Here is a 12,795-nt window from a genome sequence, read left to right on the forward strand (position 1 = left end):
CGTTTTGGTATGAGCAGTGTGGTTCCAAGGGATTAATCCAAGCTAAACTTTGTAATTATTCATAGGTGATTTATTATTTGTTTAGATTTGGGAAATAAAGGTAATGTGGTAAAACTATTGCATAAATGTTGCCATTATGTTTTGGTTATTTTCATATCTTATTAAATCTTAGGATTTATGGATATTGCTCTTGCCATGTCGCTTAGTTACTCGGACATGTTTTTGATGATTGAACTATTATTGTGGTTATTTTGATGTTTATTTGACGAGGCATTAGTTACATGTTGAATGGTTTATGATTGGGATGCATTATTTTTCTTATTATGTTGTATTTTTTGTGTCTGGAGTGGAGGTATCAATATTCAGGTTTTAAAAATGATACATCTGTGATATTTCGTTGTGCAAGAAGTTAGAATTTTGGTTTGGTATCGATGCCTTATCACGAGTATCGATACTCAGGGTAAAATAATCGATACTTCAATAAATGTACCAATATTTTCTAGGATTTTATTTTTAAACAAGAAACAAAATGCTTTTTTGGTATTCATTTTCCAAACAGTATCGATACCATATAAGGAAAATATCAATACCTTTATTTTAGTGTCGATACCAACATAACTTGTTTTGGAATTTTGCTAAGTGGCTCTAATGCATGTTTAATTGATATTATAAGTTAGTTTAAAGTATGTTTGGCATGTTTTAATGATGATTAATATATATGCTTGACTTAAAAATTTATAAGAACGCTAAGAAAAATGACAATCACCTATTAATGTGAAGACATTTTATAATGTGTGTGATGTGTGACGGTGGTGTGACATCCTGATATTCGAGCTTGACGACCGGGTCGGGTATAGGGTGTTACACAATTGAACTAACATATATTTCAAACACATAAATCAAACTTACCAAATTCAAGGGAATTCATATTTCTACTTTCCACACGCATCAAACATTGGTAATTTATGCATTAACCAATCCATTTGCTATGAACAACATGAGAAATCATCATATATCAAGTTCATCACAAGATATTAAACTTATTAAGACATTTATACATTAAAGGATGTATTGGAACACTTATTTACATGCCATAATTCCTTGACTCCAGATAATCAAAATAACTATCAAAATAATGATAGTGTGAACTTCAAGTCGATCCGACTTGACACATTCTGCAAGATTATGATGATTTACAAGGAAAGGGAAAACATACAAGGTAAGCATATACGATGCTTAGTAAGTTTATAGGCATTAAACAAAAACTTACCTTATCATGCTATCAAATACAATATGCTACCATGATTTGGCATAATTAACTAGACATAACAAAACACAACATCAAAAAGGTGAGTTTAACATATAATCAAACCATATGGTATCTCAAAATATATCTATCCAATTCATTTTAGAATTAACATTTTAATACCATGCTCATGCTCAGTTTAACGGGCTCGGATACTAAGGTAACTACACTACACTAGGTTGCTCATTTGAGCTGGAACTACATCACTCAAGGGCATCAGAGTGCAAAGCCCATAGGCATCGTTTTCATATTCACATGCTAATACATCCCTCCACCACACCAAGGTCTCTATAGAATCATATAATTCTCGATGATCCACAACATGCTGGATCCGTACAAACACATATCCTATAGAAGCACGCATAAGACCCTATTGGCATGCCAATTATATCCTAACATTTACTAAGTTCACATGGGTATCTATTACACTTATAATCATCACTGTTCAATTTAGTCCAATTCTCACCTTTTCGTACCAATTTACAACCAATTCAATTTACAATCAAACATACATATATAATTCAAATACATACAATCTAAGTTATAAATACCATATGAACTTACCTAGAAAAAACAACAAACAAGTTGAACCTCTAACGACTAATCGATAATTTTATGTATCATTGCAGGATATACATGAACCAATTTAATTTTATTTTCTAAATGCCCTTTAAATTTTGCATTTTATTCAATTTAGTCCCTAGCACCGAAATAATAATATTTCAAATTTGAGCTTCGGTTTCAAAACCGATCTCAATCACATCCATTATAGACCCTATACCATCTATTCTTACCAGAATTTTACTTCAATTTCAAAATTTATTCACTTTAGTCCTTTTGTACAAAACTAATAATTTAAACATTACAATCTAGTCATTTTTCACATCTAAGCTTAAAATTTTTCAATTTAACACTAATTTCTTCAAGAAATCAACAATGGAAACTATCAAAAATTTTAACAGTTTTACAAATTGGTAAATGGACTAACTAAATCCAGCTCCAATAACCTTAAAAACATAAAAATTGCAAAAAAAAAAAAAGACTTAATTGAACTAACAAATTAGGGGTTGAATGGTTGAAGCTTCCTTAAAGGTTTTTTGCCTTCTTTGTTCGGTGGAGAAAAAGATGAATAGAAAATAATGGTTTTTCTCTCTTTAATTTTAACTTATATACTTTTGATTAAACTTTATCAAAATTAATCAATTAAACTTTAATTAACCAAACATTAATCTTAATTAGCCAAAGGTAGTGGATTTTAACATCATCCACCACCATTTGATGAAATAAAATGGTCTATTTACAATTTTGAACATTTAGCTATTTAAAAATCTATAGCAATTGCACTTTTATAATTTAGTCTTTGTACCCTAATTAAACAATTAATAGGTAAAATTAAAGGACCAAACTTTAATCTTCTTTAATACCAACTCTGTGGATATTTTAATTTAATATTTATAGACCCGATTTATAAAGATGGATCTCTAAAACCATCTTTTTCTGTACCACTATCACATCCTAAAAATCAGGTTTGTAAATTGACAGAGTAGTCACACCCCAATTTGAATCTTATCTTAAGTGTTTGTAATAAGAATAAGTAATTGGTCTATTGGATAAGAGTTAGTGAATTTGCTCTTGAAACCTGAGTTCGATTCCCCTCTTACGTATAATTTTTATTTACAATATTTTTACCCAAAATGTGTCACCCCTTGCATTGAAACCCTAGTATATAACATTCTTTTTGTTGTTTTCAGCCTTTTTTTAATCATTTTTGCTCCTTATTACTGCCTCACTCCTTCTTTCTCTCATTTTCTCTAATTTTTCTTCTTCTTTCACCATTATTGCTCCTCTAAACCATAGTTTTCTTCCTTTTTTTTGTGACACCCTCAGCTCATCCCTTTACTCCCCATTTTCTTTTCTCTACTCTGTACCATATTGGTCGAATCTCAGCTTCCTTTTTCCTCGAACTTCTATCCATTGTGTCGCACCATCACTACTCTTTTTTCTTTTTGATTCACCATTGTCGCAACATCTTTTCTTTTTGATTCACCATTGTCGCAACATCTTTTCTTTTTTGCATTCTTTTTCTGTTCTCATTAACATTATTTGTTGATAATCGAATTTGGATCATCATCCTTGGCTGAATCATATGATTGCTCAAGATCTCCACTGATTCATCATACTTTGGTATAGTGTAAGTTGACAGTAAATAAATTAAATCTCGTATTTCCTTTCTTTTTCTTTTGTTGACCGAACTTATTAGCGTGAATGGTCTAATCTCACCTCTTATTTTGTGTCTTTCACTATTCTACATACAGATCTGGTAGCTACCGATTCAAATCTGAATCGTAGAGATGTTCTAGACAATTGTTAATTCTTTTTAGACGTACATTGAGGTGTGCATGTCCTATTCAAAAGTAAATCATGTGATTTGGTGATAACTGAATGCATCTGTATACAAATCATGTTGAATCGAATTTGTGTTTGTGTTCTCTTAAGCTTTGGCCGAATTTATAGTGTCTTTTGAAGTAGTCGAATGTGATATGTATTAATTTGGGATGCTTGTTGAATGTGTTTGTGTTTATTTTGTAGTTGGCCGAATGTGCCTAAGGGTTTGTCTGTTATGACTAAGTATGTATACACCGCTAATGTATGATATTGATTGTTATCACATGTTCACTGAATGCATCAAGACATGTTGTTGCTTCTGTGTCGACCGATCGCATGACTAAAAGCATGCCATTGTTTCCGTGTTTATCGATTACATGAAAGGCATGCCATTGCTACTGATTTATTGATCACATGTTAAAACATGTCATGGTTCTGCATTGTATCTAATTCTGTCATGCTTGTTATGCCATTTGGTTGCATGGGGTTGGGAAGATTGGTGATAGAGGAGTTATGTGGAGTTCTGGCAATTTATCCACAAATATGGGAGTTCTGGAGATTAATCCGTAAATATTGGAGTTCTGGCAGTATATCTGCAACACTGAAGTATTATTTTAACTTTTGGTGGTTCATCCGCAATATTTTTCAACCCTAAATTACTAGCAATTTATCTATAAATACTTACTGTTACTAGTGGTTTATCCACAATGAGCTACGACTCTTACTGGTATGGTGTGTACGGATGGATAAGTTTTGGGAAACTCATGGTGTGTAGACGATGGATGGGTAGGAAATTCCACTGACATTCATAGATAAGTACATACATTCTGAGAACTCTATGATTCTATATATTCTAAAACGCTGTGATCTATGACATTGTTATTATTGTTATCTCTATTTACTTGCATGCTTTTGAGATATTTGGTATACTGCTTTCAAGTTCACCCCCTTAGTTTACTTCATTCAAATTTTTGGGAAATATACCCATATTGTAGTAAAGATGTAATTGTTTTATATGTATTGTAACACACCTAATCTGTCTCCCCTGTCAGATTAGAATTACGGAGTATTACGATAGATAACCAATTCAATAACAGACTTTTACTATTCAAAACTAAATTTAAATATCAATTATTCGTAATTAGTTAACATTCATAGTATATTTATGAAAATAGGCCTTAAATCGAGCCTACAGAACATTTAAAACAAATCAAGATAAATTTTGGACTAATTTGAAACTTCTACGAAGTTTTGTGTAAAAAGTGTAAACAGGGGTCAAATGGCAGTGTGAACGAGATCAGCTCGTGTGGCCACTTGATTGCTTCCGGACGTACTAACATCCAGGGTGTAAATACTGTAGCAAAAGATATATATAAATAAGGCAGTATTCGCAAGTATACGGGTCAAGTTGTAATTATTACAACGGAGTAAGTGAGTACTCTGAGGATCGTACCCAAAAGACAGAGATGTGAAAAGACCTAAGCACGATAGGGGAAAGACAACAAGCAAATTTTTGAATTTTTGAATCCTCTCACATGCCACACTTTCAATACCCATTCACTTTAAACGTTAACATTTTATTCCTTCATTAAATCACTAATTCTTTATATGGGGGGAATTAATAGAAAAGAAACGTTAGAAAAAATAGGTGAAATAGGAGATAATAAAGGGGAAATAAATATGAAAGATGCTTTCATTTATTATATATCTAGTGACTTAAAGTTTCAAAAGCTTGGTTATTCACCATTAAGGTAAAGGTAGGTCCTATTGCCATAAGAGGTCAATTTGGAAATTAACAAAATAAAAAAATAGTACATAAACTAACACTTACAATTTTGACCTAACAGAATCAAGCTTCTCACTTCAGTCTCTGAAGTATCAACTGCTGCATACAAACCAAAATTTACGTAAAATACAAAACAATATAAGCAAATATCACAAACAAACAAAAAAATAATTGTATGAAATTCATCCAATAAATAAAATATAACATATTCTTGGAAATACCAACAAAACATAAACAACTCAATAAAACATAAAAAAAATATCACCATCAAGGCATGAAAGTACTTCTTTTCAAATGTCAAACTTAGCTAATACAAACAACTCATGCAACAAGGTTACAAGATAAAGAAACATTAGATCTGATGTTTCCAACTTCAAAGCTGTGGTCGATCTATTCGCAACCCAAGCATATTAGCAATAAGAAAAACAAACTAAATCTAAATAATAGATTTGTAAAAAAAAAAAAAACAACCACAACACCATTTAAGCACAAGTTGCTCACAGATCTAGATATGCAAGAGCAAGACCCATTCTTTCCTAAAACAGAGATAAAAATGAGAAATTCAGAAAACCCAACTTCAAATCAAATCTAACTCTTGTAGAACCAGAGTTTTTCATTCCCCAAACAGCCAAAGGGACGCAATTCCATTTATATGTTTGCTCACCTTTCTTTGCAAATCAGCAAGAGAAGTAAACATACCCAGGACCAGACCGGACCCGAAGAGAAAACAAAATATTTATGTAATTAACATATGAGCACTAAAAATTAAAGATAGAGCAGAAAGCTTTGTGTCGTAAAATTAATTACGATTTCATGTTATCTTTGTTATAGATATTTAAATAGTTCTTAAAAACACTTCTAACTGCAATAAAGACCAATAAATAGCACTCAATGATTTCAAAGATAGTGATCATAACAAAAAAGCAATAATCTTAAAAACAGAGGGAAACAAACAACAGAAAAATGAAATACATAGTAGACGATAAACTAACAACAAGAACAACCACATCGACATCCATAGATTTGAAAAGACGAACCGGACAAAATATTTCCTATGGCTGAAGACCCAAAATAACCCACTGAAATACATCTAAATAAGCATAGATCTGAGAACTACAACACAGACGAAAAGGAAAAAACTAACTTGTTCTAAAGCTGAAAACAAAAAAAAAAACCTACAGAAATACAAGTTGAGAAGAATAGATCTGAAACTAAATAAGACATGAAAAGGCAAAGAAAGTTGAAATAAAGATCCATACCTAAAATGACCCTCCGATGAGGCAAGGGATTTCAATATCACAAAAAATAAAAAGGAAATGGCTAAGAAAACTTAAGATTTATCTCTCTCACGGAAATTGTATTTCTACTGTAGCGTGTGTATGTGTTTTTTTTTTTTTTTTTTTGCCTCTAGTTAAACCAAAACTGGAAAAGAATGATAAAAATTTTGAAAAGAGAGAGAGAGAGAGAAAGAGAGACAAATGGGATATACGTATTGTTTTCGGAGTTTTTTTTACTAAATTATTATAAAAAAATTAAAAATTTCTAAAATATTATATTTTTTTTATTTACTAAAATATACCAAAAAACAGAAAAAAAAAGTTGTGCCGATTTGACAGAACCCTGGTGGAGGGGTTCTGATTGGCGGCACCAAAGGTGCCATACTGATTGGCGGCACCGATGGTGCCAATGAGGTTGGCGGCATTGTCCTTATAATAGGGCCCATCGGTGGGGGTGGAAGAGAATGAGAGGGAAAGAAGAAGAAAGAAAGAAAAGGAAAGGAGAGGAAAGAAAGAAAAAGAAGGAAAGAAAAGGAAAGGAGAAGAAGAAAAAAGAAGGAAAGAAAAGGAATGGAGAAGAGAAAAAGAAAAGAAAGAAGAAGAAGAGGGAAAGAAGGAAAAAAAAAAGAAAAAAAAAGGTACTTTTTATTATTAAATTAAATTTTTTGTAATATTTGTGTTTTAAAAATTTATGCTATGTACAAGATATCGTGTTTTATTTTTTATTTAGCATATATATTTTATGAAATATATTTAGCATGAAAAAATTCATGGTATGTACATTATATGTTGATTAGAATTTTTTATGAAATTTACTTAGTATGTTGAAATTAGTTTTTTAGGAAAAATAACAATAAAAGTAAAATGATAAAAAATATATTTAAGAAAGCATAAAATACGAAAAGAAGAAACGGAAATTGTACATTCACGAAAGTAATAAAATGCGAAAAAAATTGTATATTTAATAAATTTCAAACATAATGCATGAAATAATGTAAAATGATAAAATTAAAAATTACGATATTTTTAAAATAATAAAATGCGGATAAAAAATATGAACAAATGGTCAAGTAAGAGTTTATTATTAACTTTTTAAAATTCGAAATAATTAATACAAATATTTCAAACAAAATGCAATTTGAATAATATAAAATAATAAAATACGAAAATAAAATATATTTATTGAAAGTAATAAAAATCGGGAAAATAATACAAGCAAAGGGCAGGGATAAGAGTTTTTTTCTTACACCAAATTAATTTAAAAACACACTAAATTAATAAGTTTCAAACATTACGCACTAAAATAATGTAAAATTATAAAATTAGAAATTAAGATATTTTTTAAAGTAATAAAATGCGGAGAAAAAATACGAACAAATGGCTGAAGTAAGAGTTTTTTACTAACTTTTTTTTCAACTTGCAGACATCGCAATGACTTCATTGATTCGAACCGATAGACACATATCTAATGCGGCTAATAACACGGTATGATTTATTATTTGTTAATCACGGGTTCTATTTATTTAAAAAGGATATACGTAGTATATACAAATAAATCATGTTATCGTAATATTTTTTCTGTAATTTAACACTATCAGGACTCGTACCGATTATTAAGGGGTCGTACTAGTGTTTGGAAAACGGCTCCGGATGCACGATTGATGCCGTACTTGGAGCAAGCCGAATTTGGGTCAGCAGCACTGATCCGGTCCTCCGACGTGCACTATGATTTAATATCTGCGCTAGTGGAGCGGTGGCGCCCAGAGACCCACACTTTTCATTTTCCGTGCGGGGAGTGCACAGTGACCTTAGAGGATGTTGCAATGCAGCTTGGGCTCCCAATTGACGGGAGTCTCGTAACGGGAGTATCTTCATTTACCGATCCGGCTGCATTTTGTTATGAGCTCCTGGGGGACTCGCCAGGGGACTGTGAGAAAAATTTTACGGGCTTACAATTTACATGGCTAAAAGCCAAATTTGGACAATTATCAGCCACTACCACTGAAGGTGAGTTGATGTGTGCTGCTCGAGCGTACATCATGCATATCGTAGGGGGAGTAATCATGCCTGATGCAAACAACGACAAGGTGCATTTGATGTATTTGCCCCTATTAGCTAATTTGTCCACTGTTAGCTCGTATAGTTGGGGCTCCGTCGTTCTAGCAGTGTTGTACCGGGAGCTTTATCGGGTGACAAACCCGGATGTTGTAGACATTGGCGGATGCCTCCCACTGCTGCAGTCCTAGGCGCTCTATCAGATGCCATTTTTGGCATCCGTTAGTCACCAACCGTATGTCTATCCACTGCTGAACATGTGATAAAATATAAATTGTCATTATTTGTAGTGATAATATATTAACTAATGTTACCAACCCTAAACCCTATTTTTTTGTAGGTGGAGTTCTCGTCCGGGTATCGGAAGGTCGTACCTTGTCCCAATATACCGCCTCATGATCGAACAGTATGCCCGGGAAGGGGTAAGCTGCTATTCTAATATTCATGACATCTTACTTTCTATATCTTACCCACATCTGAGAACTTCTAATGAATGCAGCTCGTACCCGCCAATTGCAGCCTTCAACTGCCTTCCAACACTCCCAACATATATTGTCGGAGTAGACACTGCGACTTTATAATCCACCAATATGTTCATGTTGTACCGTTTAATGGCATATGCGCACTCTTCTTTACAGCTGAATCTCTGGCCTATGAATAACTCCTCATTATCATATGTTATAGCCAGCCCGTGAATATGAACTATTTCAGGGTACTTCGGGAACTCAGCTACATACGCTACGTCGGGGTCTATGAGCGACATGTGTGGCCCAGGATTATTGTGTATCAAAATACGCCGCATCTGCTCCCCGACCGAAGAAGCATTAATGCCTTCATCGTTGTTGACATCTTCATCGTCAATATCATCAGGCATATCGTCCACATTGGGATCACCGTCACTATCAACCTCTTCATCCCAATGATCGCCACCACCTTCTTCTTCACCACCAACCATATCAACATTGGGTGTAATATTCAGATCGATACCGGTCCCACCCATAGTCGATTCACTATCAACATATGATATTGGAGCCACCATCCACGGTTCTTGAGCTCCGTGTTCTTCATCAGATGCATTGACATCTTCATTTTGCTCCATACCGGGTAACTCAGCAAATAAGTGAATCGGTGCATTCTTGTCACTCCCATTCCCACAGTAGAGATCGACCATTGTCTCCACATCTTCGTCGTCTACAAGTTCCATTTCGACGAATTTGACCGGATTTGTCGAATCTGGAACCTTGTAGAAAATTTTTGATATCCTTCTCCTACAACGTCTAAGAATTTTTGCATTAATCCTTGCCTTCATTTCATCGAATGAGACATTTCTATTAAATCTCATTGCTATTTGTTGCCGACATTCAAATATACATCCAACACTTGTTGTCAAGATGACTCCATCGAAATAAACGCATACAAAAAACTTAGCATCCATCTTCAATATTTAATCTGTCAAAAAATAAATAAAATCTCATAAAAAATCTCGAACGGTAAATAAATTACTTAAGAAAAATTAATGTTTCAATATGCAATTTTGTACATGAAAATTGTTTAACCACTAATCCTAATAACTAACACAATAATAATATTAATAATTTTATACTCAAAATAATACTAACTAAAATTATTAATTAGGGTTTTACTAAAAAAATAACTAACTAACTATAATAATAATACTAGTTTTTTACTAACAATAATACTAAGTAACATCTTAATACTAACAATAATAATAATAATAATAATAATACTAACTAAAACTATCAATTTGAGTTTTATTAATCTTAAAACTAAACTAAAATGAAAATAATACAAATTATACAAAACAATAACAACAAGATAATCAATTATTTTTAAAAAAATACCTTCTTTTTCTCTTCTCTTTCTCTCTTTTTCTCTTTTTTTCCGCAGCACCTCTTCTTCCTCTTCTTTTTCTTCTTATTTTTTTCGCTTCAGCTGGACAGAGCTCATGTTTATAACACGAGTAGTCCCGCCAGTCAATATGGCACCATTGGTGCCGCCAACCTCGTTGGTACCATCGGTGCCGCCAATCAGTATGGCACCTTTGGTGCCGCCGATCAAAAACCCTCCACCAGGGTCCTGTCAAATCGGCGCAGCTTTTTTTCTGTTTTTTGTTTTTTGTATATTTTGGTAAATATATATATATAATATTTTAGAATTTTTTAATTTTTTTATAATAATTTAGTAAAAAACCCATTGTTTTCGCTTCTAATTATAGAAAGCTAAAAACGAATGAGAGCAAAAAGTTGAAGAGAGAGAGAGGCAGTGAGAGAAAGATATGGTGAAGAAATGGGGAAGCTATGGAGAGAGCATTTAAATTTCCAATTTTGAGGAAGGAACGGGGCTTGAAAAGACTTAGGAAAAGGCTCTTCTCCTGTCCGTCATTACCAACAATAACTACTGCTATTTAATGCACTCATTTAATGAAGTAACAGCTGAGTTGTCTACCTTTCAAAACTTCATTTAATACACTCATTTTTAATATTTTCAATTCCTAATTATATTTTAATTATTTCTATATTTTTCTTTAGTTGATTTTTTTTTTGCCTTGGGATGTCTGTTTTCATGGGCCATTTTTTTTTTCAAGTTTGTTTTGAAGTTTTTCCTCCAGTTGTTTCTTGGACCTAGGCCTAATTGTTTGTTTGGGTTCTTATATGTTTGGTTAATATAAATGCCTAGTCTAATGAATTTCAAACAATTATATTTATTTTTAAAATAATACTATTTACTTTTTCGAATATTTAAAGAGTTAAAAAGGATAGTCAAAATGAGGTAGGTTAGTGATGCTAAAGGTGGTGACTAACAAAGAAAAGGACAAAATTTGAGATGTTTCTTGGGCATTTCAGACTAATCAGGAAAGGAGCTTCGATTTTATTTATTTCTCCACTGAAGAAATGACTAGATGTCGGTGCTAGAGGGCCAATAAGGAATACATATAGAAACTGAATAATAAAATCAAACATAAAGAAGAAAAACACAGTTCAAGGAAATAGAGATCCGACTCGAGCACTAACCTAATTACTCACACCCAGTAATCCATACCAATGAAAAAATTGCATTTAATACCATAAAAATCATCTTACGTTCGACTAGAATGAGCAACAATAGAAGGTTTTAGAAAGCCTTAAATTTAGTTACTAAAATATGTAGAAAACCTTAAATTTGGGGGTTTTATCTTCGATTTTAATTTAGGGTTTTGATTTGAGGTTTTAGATTTGAATTTGATCCAGGGATTCAATTTCAGTTTTGGTTTGAAGATTCGTTTTGAAGGCACTTGGCTGTTCGATAACCTCTGGAGTAACTAAACAAGTGTGAAGATTCTACAATTTTGTAATATATATAAATATAAAATATGAACAAAAAATTCAAAATGAATTTAATATGATGTTTACCTTAATAAAACATAATTTGGCCAACAATAATATTAAAATGAAATAAAAAAAAAAAAAAATTGTATTCTATATTTCAAAATATCCATGACTTTTTGGCTCATTTTAAGTCATCGAAACTCTAAGCTCTTTCAAAAATTTGGTGGTTTTAATAATATTAATTTAGAGTTGAAATGTAATTCTAAAATAAGAAATTTTGTTTGATCAGTAACCAAAAGCCTAAGATTTTGGGGCTCAAAACATTGAAAGTTGTCATAACTTGCCCATAATTTCAAAGTTTTCTTTTTCAAATAGACTACTTTGGGAGCTTGTTGCTTTTATCACAGAACAAAATTTGGCTTGAAAAACATACCAATGGACATATCGCATTTCATACAATAGAAATCATCTCACGTTCGCCTGGAATGAGCAACAATAGAAGGTTTCAAAATGCCTTAAATTTAGTTACCAAAATATATTAAAAGCCTTAAGTTTAGGATTTCGACCTGGATTTCAATTTAGGTTTTCGGCTTGGGGTTTTAGACTAATAGATTTTCTAAATGGCAACAGTAATATTTATGGTAATTAATACCTTCTTTA

At 32.2% G+C, this 12,795-nt stretch overlaps 1 protein-coding gene and 1 long non-coding RNA gene across 3 annotated transcripts; one reads left to right on the plus strand and one right to left on the minus strand.

The window, feature by feature from the left end:
• Positions 1 to 4,760: 4,760 nt before the first annotated feature.
• LOC105794360 (uncharacterized) lies at positions 4,761 to 7,405 on the minus strand. 2 transcript variants are annotated; one of them, XR_001133906.2, is made up of 2 exons: positions 6,737 to 7,405; positions 4,761 to 5,573 (listed from the first exon to the last, which is right to left on the minus strand). It is a non-coding gene; the product is annotated as an uncharacterized LOC105794360 (long non-coding RNA). The 2 variants fall into 2 exon arrangements; XR_001133905.2 differs by having other exon boundaries at positions 4,761 to 5,576.
• A 780-nt stretch (positions 7,406 to 8,185) lies between these two features.
• On the plus strand, positions 8,186 to 9,000 carry LOC105795894 (protein MAINTENANCE OF MERISTEMS-like). Its single transcript, XM_012625547.1, has 2 exons — positions 8,186 to 8,239; positions 8,353 to 9,000. Exons 1-2 carry the CDS (start codon positions 8,186 to 8,188, stop codon positions 8,998 to 9,000), a joined length of 702 nt encoding a protein of 233 aa, XP_012481001.1.
• The last annotated feature ends 3,795 nt before the right edge of the window (positions 9,001 to 12,795 follow it).

The sequence above is a fragment of the Gossypium raimondii genome, chromosome 3 (assembly GCF_025698545.1).
Source record: "Gossypium raimondii isolate GPD5lz chromosome 3, ASM2569854v1, whole genome shotgun sequence".
Lineage (NCBI taxonomy): Eukaryota > Viridiplantae > Streptophyta > Magnoliopsida > Malvales > Malvaceae > Gossypium > Gossypium raimondii.

Bases quoted from the DNA above. Each gene is read 5' to 3' on its own strand.
- LOC105795894 (XM_012625547.1), top strand. From the start codon at position 8,186: ATGACTTCATTGATTCGAACCGATAGACACATATCTAATGCGGCTAAT. The intron at 8,240-8,352 runs GTATGATTTATT...TAACACTATCAG, and splicing joins CTAATGCGGCTAATAACACG to GACTCGTACCGATTATTAAG.